The 13574-nt window shown below is 39.8% G+C and overlaps 2 protein-coding genes across 14 annotated transcripts in view; one reads left to right on the top strand and one right to left on the bottom strand.

Moving 5' to 3' along the window:
* The first annotated feature begins 56 nt into the window (after nucleotides 1–56).
* Nucleotides 57–9830, top strand: LOC100121928 (mitogen-activated protein kinase kinase kinase kinase 5). Of its 11 annotated transcripts, XM_008211478.4 has the most exons (21): nucleotides 57–563; nucleotides 918–975; nucleotides 1060–1215; nucleotides 1280–1512; nucleotides 1583–1846; nucleotides 1920–2118; nucleotides 2384–2487; nucleotides 2561–2628; nucleotides 2972–3040; nucleotides 3549–3587; nucleotides 4350–4394; nucleotides 4613–4683; nucleotides 5152–5343; nucleotides 6067–6239; nucleotides 6378–6582; nucleotides 6668–6851; nucleotides 6933–7210; nucleotides 7294–7377; nucleotides 7451–7543; nucleotides 7616–7742; nucleotides 7817–8932. In XM_008211478.4, exons 1-21 carry the CDS (start codon nucleotides 450–452, stop codon nucleotides 7914–7916), a joined length of 2856 nt encoding a protein of 951 aa, XP_008209700.1. In that variant the 5' UTR covers nucleotides 57–449; the 3' UTR covers nucleotides 7917–8932. The 11 variants fall into 11 exon arrangements, with proteins under 11 accessions (XP_008209700.1, XP_008209703.1, XP_008209701.1 ...); XM_008211481.4 differs by lacking the exon at nucleotides 2972–3040 and having other exon boundaries at nucleotides 110–563; XM_008211479.4 differs by lacking the exon at nucleotides 3549–3587 and having other exon boundaries at nucleotides 110–563.
* Nucleotides 9831–10276: 446 nt separating this feature from the next.
* LOC100121913 overlaps nucleotides 10277–13574 on the bottom strand; it is a 35166-nt gene continuing 31868 nt past the window's right edge. For all 3 annotated transcript variants that reach the window (XM_008211476.3, XM_001605470.5, XM_008211477.3), the window contains exons 9-10: nucleotides 13040–13558; nucleotides 10277–12818 (exon numbers count right to left, since the gene is read on the bottom strand). In XM_008211476.3, coding sequence (XP_008209698.1) covers nucleotides 11863–12818; nucleotides 13040–13558 — 1475 coding nt within the window. In that variant the 3' untranslated portion in view covers nucleotides 10277–11862. The remainder of the gene's footprint in view (nucleotides 12819–13039; nucleotides 13559–13574) is intronic.

Genomic DNA, 13574 nt, shown 5'->3' with positions numbered 1-13574 from the left:
GTACATGCGCGGCGCACTGTACTCGCGCGCGCGTGTGTGTGAAAAAAAAAAGAAGCGCAAGTCGTCGCGCGGAAAGAAAGAGACGGGGCTAGCTATAGAGTCAGCGTACAGTAGCGCGAGCGAGACAGAGCGAGTAAGATGGCGGCGGGAGTCGAGCAGCTCGCTGCACCACATCAACTCCGGGCTACGGCGGGACACGCTGTCGTCTGAGCTGCCCAGCACAACACAACTCTCTACCTCGTTCGTATCGCGATCGCGAGCCTCGACTGCGTGCACCAGTGTCCCTACTGTAGCCCCCAGTGTTCGCGCGCGCGCACAGTGTTGGAAGGATATACCGGACGTTCGCTCGCTCCCGATGATGTAGTCTCGTCGACGACGGCCCAGTCGCAGCTTTCTGCTAATCCGAGTCTTCCGCTGAGTACCTAGTGTTCCCTTCGAGTTTAGGGATCATGGCAGCGGTCAACGCGAACGCCCTGTCCAGCGACATCAGCAGGCGCAATCCCCAGGACGAGTACGAGCTCATCCAGAGGATCGGCAGCGGGACCTACGGCGATGTTTACAAAGTGAGCAACTGCAGCGAGTGCGCGCGTGTGCCAAATCGCGATGGAATCTGCAGCAGCCTTTTTTTTCACGCGTTTATTTGTTTATACCTCGGCTGACGTTCAAAGCCATTAATTTGATATTTTTCGTGCTCCTCTTATTTTTGCACCTATCTTAAGTAGTAGCTCTCAACGTCACGCCTTCCTCTTCCGCGTGAGTGTGTGTGTGTGTGCGTGTGTACTGCTATTTTTTTTTCTTTGTAATAACCGCGCTCGGGCGCGCGCGCTGAGAAAGTCTTTGGGATCTGGAGCGATTAGGGAGCTTTGTCTGGCTAAAAGAGGTTGCGGCTAATTGTTCTCACTCTTCTCTGTTCCCAGGCCAAGAGACTCTCCATGAATGATTTGGCTGCCATCAAGGTCATTAAACTTGAGCCTGGTAAGTGGTCTGCTGCTGCTGCTGTGCGCTGCTCTTTTATTCACGAACAAAGTGATTTGAATTTTGTGATTCTCCGTGCCACAGGTGATGACTTTGCCATCATTCAGCAGGAGATCCTTATGATGAGGGATTGCTTGCATCCCAACATCATCGCTTACTACGGCAGTTATCTCAGGAGGGATAAGTTGTGGATATGCATGGAGTACTGCGGTGGTGGATCGCTCCAAGATATTTATCACAGTACGTGGCTGGTGTAATTTTGCAGTGTCTCCGAGTGCTTATTTCATCCTTGTTTTATTTGCAGTTACGGGTCCATTAACTGAAATACAAATAGCGTACATGTGCCGAGAGACGTTGCTTGGTCTAGCTTACCTTCATGGTATGGGCAAAATGCATCGAGATATTAAAGGTGCCAATATTTTGCTCACCGAGGCTGGTGATGTCAAACTTGCCGACTTTGGAGTTTCAGCACAAATAACGGCAACAATAAACAAAAGAAAGAGTTTCATTGGCACTCCTTATTGGATGGCTCCAGAGGTATTTAATAACTCTTTCCCTGTTCTCATAATATCAATTGTTATTTACTCACGCTTTACTTTCTTTGCAGGTAGCAGCAGTCGAGAGGAAAGGAGGTTATAATCAACTTTGCGATATCTGGGCTATCGGTATAACGTCAATAGAATTAGCAGAATTACAACCTCCTATGTTTGATCTCCATCCGATGAGAGCACTATTCCTAATGTCGAAATCTGGTTTTAAACCGCCGACATTGAAGGATCGCGACAAATGGAGTCAAACGTTTCACAGTTTTGTAAAAGTAGCGCTGACTAAAAATCCTAAGAAAAGGCCAACAGCAGAAAAGCTTCTGCAGGTAAGTATTATTTTCTCACAAAACTATTGCATACTCGTGCCCTATTCAAACCAAACTTTGTTTCGATTCTCAGCACGCGTTCTTCCAAAGCGAACTGATGAGTAAACGACTTGCTCTGGAGTTACTGCAGAAGGTTTCGAATCCTAGCCACATGTTCGCAGAGTTGGAGCCTGATGAGGATGGTGCTGTACCTAATGTGCCACAGCGCATCGCATCAAGGCATACAGCAAAGTCAAGACCAAAGAGCCCTTTTTCACAATTAGACAGCGATGGTACGTTAAAAATAACCAATAATTATCCGCAGGTTTCTTTGACCTCCTTTTATTTCAAAAACAAAAACATCAACAAAAGCGAATCTTCACTAAATGATGAGTCATGAACGACTCCTTTTGTGTTAATTAAACTGCAGTTACTGTACATTTTAATGTTCTGCAACAATTGTACATCATTCCACTTAACTTCTACTTAGCATCTACAATTTTACCTTATCAAATTTGACGAAAAAACAAAAATATTAACGCTTAGCCGTTCTTTTAGATCGACTTAACTTAGACGACGGTACACTGCAAAGGGATTCGACGACGCCTTCAGTTGATAATAGTCCAGCATGGGATTTCTTAGACATCATGAATAACGTTAAGGTGAGTCATTTATTTATTTCTAATTGATACGTCTAGTAAACATTGTAATACATTCTACATTTCACTCGTTCAGACTGTTCATAACTGTGATGTGCATCCAGACTATGGCATCGGGTCCGCATTCGAGGATAGCCAAGAAAAGTAAGTTGAAATTTCAATCACGGAAGAATAGAAATGGGCAACGAATGAAATGCAATTGCTGAGACAGGGATCGTTTGTCGGGAAAAGGGCTGAGGCTTCGTACGTTCGACTATTATCTATTGCTATGAATTTCATTCACAAGTACTCTACATCTCGATACTTGTAGATACGCTTCTATCATAAAACATTTCTAAACAAATAATTCATTGATACTATCAGCCATTCATAATCTCGATTCGATTTTGTCTGCAAGAGTTACAAAATTTATCCTTCTCCGTCTCACGATCATTGATTCAGTAAAGGTGTCGGTTTCAAGAAAAACATGTCTTTGTGAACTTTGTAGCATTGATGCAGATAGTAAAGTCAAACACAGAAGCAAATCTGGCACGGAGATCTTTCGTATGAGCCTCAGGTAAAACATTCATGGTGAAGGAAAGTTAAAAAAAAAATGTAACTTTGCAAAGTTTGGAATAACTCATCAAAAACCTAATAATCATAAACAAATGAACATTTTTACACGAAAGACTTACGACGTGCTGTTTGTTGACAAACAAAAAACTTTATTTCTCTTCAATTTTGCACAATTCCTTATTATTCTTTTGCATGAAATCAAAGCATGAACGATTACTTGTTGATTGTAGCTTTCTTTTTTATTTACCTTTTTTTACTTAGTTTTTATGATTACACGTTTTGTACTTAATTTTCACGTAATTTTGAATTTGAAGTAAGTATTTATATTTTTTGAGTGTACCTAATAAATTAGTTTACTTTAATGATTTACTTATCCATTTTAATTTTTACTTTTAATCTTAAATTTACGTTTAGTTTTACATGAGAATTCTTTTTTTTAATTTTCTGCTCTTTCAGCAGCCTTGATTTCGTTCGAATGATTTTGTAATTTTCATAATTTCTCCCAACAGGAGTCTATTGCAGTACATTGATGAGGAGTTGTTGCTAAGGTATCGGCAGGTAACCTTTTCCCTCGCACTCGCAATCGCGCAAGTCTAACTTTAACACTCTGCTGCACCACGCTTCTTAAAGTAATTTATCAAACACCGATTTATTTTTTTTTTGTTCAATTTTTTTCTCTGTTTTTGATTCTTTTGGACTAATGTATTCAGTACAGTCGTTTAGATTTGAATAACCTCTTGAAAGGTACACTCAAGCACTGAATATATTAATGTTTTGCATGACACGTGTATGTCTCGTTCGTCTCTCTACTGAAGTTATGTTATGCATGAATTTTTAATAAGCTTTCTTTCATTTCTCGTCTGTTTAATTTCACACAACTGTCGCACTGGAAGCTTCAGCCTTGCTATCATCTCTAATATAAGTTCAAAATGTCAACTAACTATGTGTACATTTTTTTCCATGCAAATTGTTCCTAACAAATAAAGCTCTAATAAAATTTAGTTTCTGTCGAGCTTCGATAGTGAAGAGGATAAAGGATATTAAATTAATAACTAATGTTAAATTTGCAAAGTGTAATATCGCAGTCTTAACAAAGCTATACTTAAAATTTCGTAACTTTTCTGTAATATATAAATGTAAATAGAAACTTTTATAAAAACTCCATAGCACAGTGTAGGAAACGTAAACGTTTCACATGCGCTCTTACACGTAAACAAAATATGTGAATATTTGAAAAATCGTTGAGAGCTGTACATGAAAGAAGATAAAAAACAACAATAGAGTAAAAATAGATAATTTCGTATGTTCAGGGGAAATGCAATTGCCGGGCATTGTGACCAGCTGTATTCGCTGCAGTAAGTAGAATATAAGCGAACTCTTGATAATGTATCGGACGAAGCTCGAAATGGCTTAAGACATTAGAGTGTAGCTTTATATTTTCGTGTTTTTTGATCTAATTATTACTTTTTACAAGCACCGAAATCCAAAGACTAATCCGATTTCGTCACTTTATCTTTTTTTTTTCATACCCAAGCAATCGACTCTATACTGATCTAGTTTGTTGTTTTTTCAGAGCGACATTACCCCTTGGCGAAACGTCGAACGACTGCGAGGTTCACCGAGGTTTCTACGGCAACTTGTCAGGTAAGATATGGATTTGCTATAAAAAAAATTAACTGTCGATCGTCTATAAAAGTGTCGTAGAGCTTGTAGAATATTAGTCGATGCAATTAAAAGTTTTATGTTTTATAAATATAAAAGTGGCGAGTTTATTTAATAGACTAGGACTTTGGGGTTTTTAATCAACGGGTTCTGTCCGTCATGTTTTGTTTAATGAGCTTATTATTACTATTTGTTGTTTCGTTTTGTTTTTCAACATCGTTTGAGCTTGTACAGAAAATCAGTAAGACGTAACATGTACCTAGTTTGATAAAAGACAGCTGAGTCGAACAGACAAGCATAAAACTAAAGACACTTTTGGCTGTATCGAGTAAGCTAAAAGCTTACTGGATGCACAAGCACAATGTAAAAAATGTAGATACACGAAAAAGAAACGGGGGGCAGGCAGGCGTGCGAGAATGTGTACAGAGAGTGTTATGGTCGAAAAAGCAGGGTCGCAAGCGAGTCCGAGACGGCTGCACAGCTCGATGGAGGAGCTCTCGGGCAGCAGCTCGAGCGGCGTCAGTGGAGTCGGAGGTGCCGGTGCTGCGGTCCTGACTGTTGCTGCCGCAGCCCAGAGCGGTCAGCGTCAGCGTTCGCTCTCCGACAGCGCCGGAAGGCGCGACGTCTCCCCCCAGTCCAATGGTAATCGCCGCCTGCACCACAAATCAATCAGACGCATGCCTCAGATTAAATAAATACAAGCGAATTTTTCGAATCTATCGATGTATTCTTGTGTAGAGCTGTCTATTGTTGTTGTCTGTATATATGTTGTTGATTAACTGAGCTTTTTCTGTTGCTATACTGTGCGCTGTCACCTGCTGTATTTTTTTTTTTTATTTGATTCTTGTAGAGATTGTCTTGAACTGTACTAACCATGCGTGGCCTACGTTTTCGAGCTGCTCTGCGCGTTCCAATTTAAGGGAGATAATTGTATTTTTATGCAGAAAGAAAGATGGCTGGTATCTCCTTTAAATTTTGTGTGCATTATATGTTCATTTTTCAGGGAAAATGTAACCTACGTTGTGTTAACTGTTAAAATTAGCGGCATTGTATGTGGGGTTGAGTACGTAACGAATCACTTTTCACTTTCGAAATCGTACTAGAAAAATGCATAACTAGTATTAATATTGAAAAAAAATTGCAAATTTATTAACAATAATCGATAAGCAATCGCACAGGTATCACAATTCAACGTATATAAGAAAGCATGACGCTTATAAAAATAACAAAAGGCGTACTTGAACTTGATACAATTTTCCTGCATTATGACGAATAAAAACATGAGAAAAAAGCTTATTATTACTCAACATTTCTATGCGATTTCGGCATTATCGAAGGAGATATTAACTTCTGCCAATTTTTCAGGAGAGAACGAAGTGTCGGACAACGGTGAGGAGGGCGTTGGACCCGACCTACTCTCGGACACACCACCAGTACCACCACGAAGGAGGGACAGGAAGCGGCACACGCCACCGAGGCCGATTAGTAATGGACTGCCGCCGACGCCAAAAGTTCACATGGGAGCTTGCTTCTCAAAGGTAACGTCAGACAACTTTCATTTTCAACCGTAAGTAGATTCTTACCGGGTAGCCTGAGGCGCTTGACTTGCCATGCTCGACACTTATCTACTTGCGTAATTTTGCACGTGGTGAATAATTAACAATGTGTCGTATTAGGTATTCAACGGGTGTCCTTTGAGAATACACTGTACGGCTAGTTGGATTCATCCGGACACGAGGGATCAGCACCTTTTAATTGCCGCCGAAGAAGGAATCTACAACCTCAATCTGAACGAGCTGCACGAGACCGCGATTGATCAGTTGTACCCAAGGCGGACGATTTGGATGTACGTCATTAAAGACGTATTAATGTCTCTATCAGGTAATTAGTCACTACGCATTAGTAAACTGCATTCTTGAACACGTATTTGAATGGCTATACGTCATAATGATCTAATCACTTTCAGGAAAAACACCACAGCTCTACAGGCATGACCTCTTAGCAATGCAGAGCAAGCAAACGCACAGGTTTTCGCTGCACATGAATAAAATCCCGGAGAGATTAGTGCCCAGGAAGTTCGCGCTTACCACTCGCGTGCCCGACACAAAAGGCTGCACCAAGTGTTGCGTAGGTCGAAACCCATACAATGGGTACGTAAAAATAGATTTAAATTACCGATTCCATTTGACACAATATAAGAGTTTATTGCTCACTTATGATTTGAACTACAGGTACAAATATTTGTGCGGGGCGTTGCCAGCAGGAATTTTTCTAATGCAGTGGTACGACCCATTAAACAAGTTTATGCTGTTAAAATACTTCGAATGTCCACTGCCTTCGCCATTAAACGTTTTTGAAATGATCATAACGCCGGAAATGGAATACCCGATGGTCTGCGTTTCGGTCAAGCAAGTTTTTCATCAAAATAAATTGAAACTTGACCTAATTAACATGAACTCAGGAGCTAGTTGGTTCCATAGCGACGAATTAGAAGAGATGGACGGTTCTGGTAATTTATGATTCTCTTAAGTTGCCTGCTTACCTTAGGAACGTGTACAGCTAAGACTTACACTGATGTTCTTGTTTCTTTAGCGACAGTCATTCCACGAAGAGAAACTCTTCAAGTAGTTAGTGTAGCGCAGCTTGAAAAAGATGCCATTCTCGTTTGTTATGATAGTAAGTATGCCGATGGCGGTGTTTTCGTACAATAAGGCTGCATCGATGATTCTAACAAATGATTTTTTCCTAGATTTGGTGAAAATAGTAACTTTGAGTGGCAAACCGCGGACGAGTAAGAAACAAATGGCAGAGCTGCAGTTCAATTTCCAAATTGAATCTACAAGTGAGTATAGTTGGCGTATGCTAATACAACTGCATTCATTAGATCGCATTATGACAATGACAATTGTTACAGTCGTCCTGCCGGATAGCGTTCTTGCCTTTCATAAGCACGGAATGCAAGGTCGCAGTTTCAAGAACGGCGAGATTACGCAAGAAATCAGCGATCCAAGTCGAACCTACAGACTGCTGGGTTCCGACAAGTAAGTGTACAATTTAACGACTCATAAAACTTAAACGCTTGAAACAATGAACTTACGCAACGTTCAACTTTTAGGGTTGTCATGCTGGAGAGTCATTTAGTGCACACTGGCACGTTGAACGAGAGCGAAGGCGCTGATCTCTACATCCTCGCGGGTCACGAAGCGAGCTACTAATTTTACTAGAAGATAATGAAGCTGCGCAAAAGCACGAAGCTTTTATATTTTGTCCGTGGAGAGCAAAGATAATGTGAGACGATTAAAAAAATCGCAGCAGACTGCAATAAGTAGACTGTTCTTAAAGAGCTGCTGTACGACACAGCGGCCTGTAAGTATTATAATTCGATTTCGTGAAACTTTAAGTGAAATGCGAAATCTCCAGCAAAAATACTCCATTTAAGCCGTAAACGTTAATAATACAGCTTTGAGGTGATCGAAGCTTTTGCATTCCGCGAATCTTTGAGTTATTTTGACGACACGACGAAGTGCCGAAGTTCACGGGCCATGGGGGTTATACGACGATTTGAAGATCGGATACTGGAAAAGGGAGCGATGATGATCTACGTGTAAACGTAACGGTAAATTATAATGATGGTGATGATAAGCTGACTATATTGAACGATGAGAAAAGAGCGAACGTATCGTTGTGAGTAGCAAAAAATTGGTCAAAGCCGCAAAGTTAGATAAACTGTCTTCCCCATTCTTTAGAAAGAGTTATCAAACTCTACCTCGTATTACGTAGCTCGCCGACATATCGACGAAAAGTGAAACTTTTGAGTTTACAATTGTGTATTGATCTTTGATTTCGCAGTGAATTAGAGGGACAAAAAAGACATTGGACAATAAAATGATGTTCAACATAATAAAAAGAGCTCTTAGTTTTCAAAAAAGTAATACCAGAGAAAAATATATAATTTTGAAGAAAAAATAATCAGTATCATAAACAAATCGTATAATTAAAACAATCGTAAAACGTACGAGTCTAAAGTTTACAAATTAAAGTTTACAAACTTCGACGACGCAAAAGAAATCTCTGCGGCTGAAGCAGATTGTTATAGAATTGAATAGAAATGTATAAACGGAAAAAGAAAAATTATGCAGGTAAAAAAAAAACAATTGATAATAAAAAGGTAAACATTTTAAATGAATAGCATCCCATAGATGAAGTAGGAAGACTAGCACTGCGATCAAAAGTACCTGTCAGCATCGACCACAAATTATAAACAAAATGAAAATAATAAAACAAGGTAAAAAACGGCTTTGCCTCCGCACAATCATACCAAATGATATTTTATTATTCGGGCAAGACGTCAGATGCCCTAGGAACTTGGAAATCAACGAATGCAAAAGTTTTGTCGCTGCGGGAACAGTACAAAATTTAGAAAGATTCAAACTTAGGGTATTCATGCAAACTAATAAAGCAAACGCTTTAAAGTGTTCCCGGAGCAACAATAGAGCTTAAACAAGGCATTAACTCCATGAAAGTTTATTTCCAAGTCCTACAAGAGGTAAATCGTATGATGTAGAGCAGACAGAGATAAAATATATATTTAGAAGCGCTCGGATAGAGTTGAATTTCAATTTCAAAATTTTAAAAATCCTTAAAAAATATTTATTCTAATTGTCTATTTAATAATCATAGCTTGTGTATAAATTATTTTTTAATTGATTTTTACGTTACATTTTTAAGACAATCTTAAATTTTAGAATAAAATTTATTCCTAAATATTTTTCGATAACATAATTGCAATAAAAAAAAACGACAAAAAGAATAAAGAAACTCTACGCGTCTCGCGTATTTTGAGGCATCGCGAAATTCACCTCGCGATCATCCGAGCAGGGATTAGCAAAGAGATGTGTTCTATTCTTTCTAAGCAAGGGAGCCGACTCGCGAATTTTCGAGACGAAAAGATGCGTGTGCGGTAGTCGTTACAATGTTAGCGAAGGGAGTCGGGAGATCGAATTCAAAGAGAGGAATCAAGACAAAAATAGAAAGTCAAGATTAGCAAAGTACTTAGATTTAGGAGAAAAAATACGTCGTTTAGAAGCGTAGAGAGAGAGAAAGAGAGAGAAGAGCGTTTTAGAGAATGATAAATAAACGTTGCTAGCGCAGTTGTACATAATGTGTATAACGAAGCGTCGCTGCTTTCGGTTCTTCGGCTGTTTCGCCTGTTTTTTCTTTCTTGTTCTTCGTCATTATTATATGTAGTTCGTCTTTTTTACTCGAGAAAAAAAATAAAATGTATAGGGATTTATCGATTATAGGACAGTATTGAATCTATTTATTATCGTGATTATTATACATGATTCTATTGTATTATTGAAGGAAATCGTCGCAACTTGATGAATTATTATCATTTGCTTACATGTGTAAAAGCGACTAGCCGATGTTTCTGTACATAGAGAAACTTCTCGTATAATAAAACTTGTTTCTTAAAATCACTTTGACAGCCTTTATTTAATCCTTATGTATAACCCATGTACTTTCTAAGACTTGGAATGCGTATGAGGGTGAATAAAAGATCAACACAAAAAAATCTGTCGATAAAGGTACATTTATTAATGTTATTTATAACTCGATACGAGCCTTTTCATTGTAAATTCTTGTTAAAAATGTACATAAATCTACATAAATTTATATAAATCGATTTGAAATGGATGGAGATCTGTGCTTTTGAAATCCAGTATATCTCAGACTGATTCCATCAACGTCAAAAAAGCCCTTTCTATATTTACTGTAACGATGATAATTATAAAATACTTGTACTTTGCCTTATGCAAGACTATAACACAGTTTAACAGTAGATTCAAAAAGACTCGAAAATCATTTGCATTAAGATTAAAGCTATAGTAGTAAAAATGCAAAAGTTTATCGCACGACATTATGGCCAACTTGTCCCGTCACTTTTCTCCGCTTGCAAAATAATTTAAACCGCATTAAAGTTAACCGCTGTGTATACTTTTGCACCATCGCAGATAAACTAATAGCAAAAACTCAGCCTTACCTCGGTGGACTTGATGTCTCGAGTTCATATTCATAATTTTCAATATTAATCAACAATTTTTGGCTCAAAGTTTTTTTTAACATTATATGGACGAACTTTTTTTTTAAATAGTTGACACCATAACAACGTATTTTGATCTTGCGAGATCTAGAGATATGTTTGTTTAAATATTTAAAATTTTTTGTTTCACTGTCTCTATCAAACATTGAGTAGATATTTTAGAAATTGAACATCTCATTTTTAACAATGATAATTATCTTTTTGAAATTTGACGATAACATTATTGTGGACGCAATATCATATTTCCTTGATACATATTTACCTTTAAGTTGCTATATTATTTTAAAAATCTGATCATTCAAATTTGCAAATCTGAAAGTTTATATTTAAAAAAAATGTACAAGAATGCTGATTATGAAAGGAACAATTTTACACCAAAACAAAGAAATCATACAGAAATTATTACAATCTTCGCAAACATGAAATTAAAAATGAAGACGAATGAAACAATTTTTATCACAAGTTATCTTTTCTAAGGACAAGCATATATTTCTGGAACATTACGTACTTCAACAAGTGGTTTAAACGCTGACTCCACGCTGAATAATTTAACTCTCATCATTTTCTCCGATTAACATCGTCCTCTTAAATATACACTATATTCTCTTTAACACAAATAACCCTTAACGAACTCGTGACTCAAGACTTGCTACAAAGATGAGAAAGTTCAGCGAAAAATCAGAACAGTCGAGTCATACCATAAAATAGTAAACCCTGTAGAGTATTTCATTGAAAACTACACGAAACTCAGTCATAAATAAACGATTTTTATTGGTTTTTGTTAATTTTATCATTTTGATTATCCGAGGTTGGCTGATGAGTTAAGTAGCTTATCTCTACCACTTTCCAATCAATTCCTTTTTTCATATCATTGTATAATCTCTTCGAGACGTTGCCAACCACGGTTAATCGCTTACTTAAAAAAAATTACAACTACAACGTTTTCAATGAAATCTTTCAATCGAGGGTAACAGAGAAGCCAGTTTTTCAGAGCTTTCTCTTACTTATACGGCAAAAATAAAAAAAAACAAAGTAATGAATAATCACGCCTTTCATCATCATGCATCAACTTGTGCCTGCAGTTGCCCTACCATCTTCTTGACCCATCCCACTTGACTCTGTCCCGCCGACACGTCATCCTCTCTAACTACGGTCGCTCCTCCTGCATTGTCCACTATCATCTCCTTATTCTCAGTGCTACCAGTGTTCGCTGCCTTGGCGGGCACGGTTCTCGAGCCGCGACACTTGACGATTCTGGCCCGGAGCTGAAGGTGCGCTGGTTTCTGCGTGACAGCGGGCTTCTCGCTAACAAGGCCAATACTTCGCCTGAGCTTCCTCTTTAGCGGTACCGGCGGCGGGACTTTTCTCGCGCTGCCGCCATTCGTTGCAGTTTCGGTGGACTTGAGGCTGGAGTCGTCGACATCGCTAAATATTGCACTATCCCTGAAGGTTTCCTCAGTCTCGCCCTCCACGTAGTTCTCGATCGTCTCAAAAGACTTTTCGTAAAAGCTATCGCTCTCCAGAGCCTCGATCGCTTCCTCTACCGTCTCAAATACCTCGTCGTGACCATCATCCATCTCTTCGTTGTCGACTACGCTCCGCATCGAATGAGCGCTACTGAGTAGATTCCTACGGCTCTCGGCAAACAATTTAATCGGATCCGCGTAGTCCGATTGGGCAATGCGCGCGCCCAGGCTTGGGCTACCCTGTTTATGATATGGCAAATGATCGAGACGCAGCTTGGAGCTGCTGTTATTGTTCGTGACGACGCAGCCGACCACTTCCTCGACGTCCGAAGTGATGGTGTCCCTCGAAGAGGACTTTATACTATTCTTATTCTTACCGCGCTTGCTGAACGAACGGAAGTAGCGCGTGCGCTCGATCTCCTCGCTGCACTCGAGCGCTTCGGTGCTTTGACTCGATCGCAGACCTTGCAGGCGACTGCCGGCTTTCGAGAGCACGCTGCGGATACTTGAGCTCGAGTAATTGGATGTTATCGTACCGCTGGTTAGATCTGAAAAGCAAGCCGTTACACGTGTCTTAGTGAAAATCGATCGTTTACGTAAGAAGGTAATTTTGCTTAAGTAGCCAATAACAATGTTTTTAAAAAGTATAGTTGTGTAAGCTTTCAAATCGAAATCACGAGGCAATTAGGCCTTATTTACTACCAGTTTTATTCAGTTAGTAGACGATAAATGTAGCCATTACATAAAACGTCAAAGACACATTTCTTACCTTTGCTAACGGATCTGTTGGCTCGATAGATCTTGTGATCCGGATGCACGTGAGTACTCGACGACAGCGTGGTCCCTCTGCTCATCGAGTCCGTATCGGTGAAAGACGCGTCGTCCAATGAGCAAAAAAACGTCGACGACGAGGTGGACGAACCGCCTCCGGTCGGAAACTTGGCTATCCTCGCGGAACCCTGACACGTCGACGCGTAGCGCTCCATGTCCTCGAGATTGATCTCTGCAGGCTTGTCCGAGGCGATGGTGAAGGGGCGCTCGGTCATAGATTTACCGTCACGTTGCAAGAATCGCGACTTTGACACGTGCCCCAGGTCGTCATCTGTTGCGTTCATCATCTGGAAGCTGCGAGGCAGCGAGCCGCACTTCTGCGGCTGGTCGGGTAAACCCTCGCAGAGCTTGGTGAGCCAGACGGCGGCTTTTGTTGGACAGTCCTGGATAGTGCCGTCGTCTGTCTCTAGACAGTCGTGCCAGGCGTGTTGGAGATTGTCGTAGTTGCTCAGATTACCTGCAATGGAAATGAA

The sequence above is a fragment of the Nasonia vitripennis genome, chromosome 2 (genome assembly GCF_009193385.2).
Source record: "Nasonia vitripennis strain AsymCx chromosome 2, Nvit_psr_1.1, whole genome shotgun sequence".
NCBI lineage: Eukaryota > Metazoa > Arthropoda > Insecta > Hymenoptera > Pteromalidae > Nasonia > Nasonia vitripennis.
This window is presented reverse-complemented; position numbering and strand designations above follow the sequence as displayed.

What these genes read in the sequence shown, in the direction of transcription:
- LOC100121928 (XM_008211478.4), top strand. Translation starts at nt 450, where the DNA reads ATGGCAGCGGTCAACGCGAACGCCCTGTCCAGCGACATCAGCAGGCGC. An exon ending in CCTACGGCGATGTTTACAAA is followed by an intron (nt 564 to 917) that starts GTGAGCAACTGC and finishes CTCTGTTCCCAG; the next exon opens with GCCAAGAGACTCTCCATGAA. An exon ending in TGGGAGCTTGCTTCTCAAAG is followed by an intron (nt 6,240 to 6,377) that starts GTAACGTCAGAC and finishes GTGTCGTATTAG; the next exon opens with GTATTCAACGGGTGTCCTTT.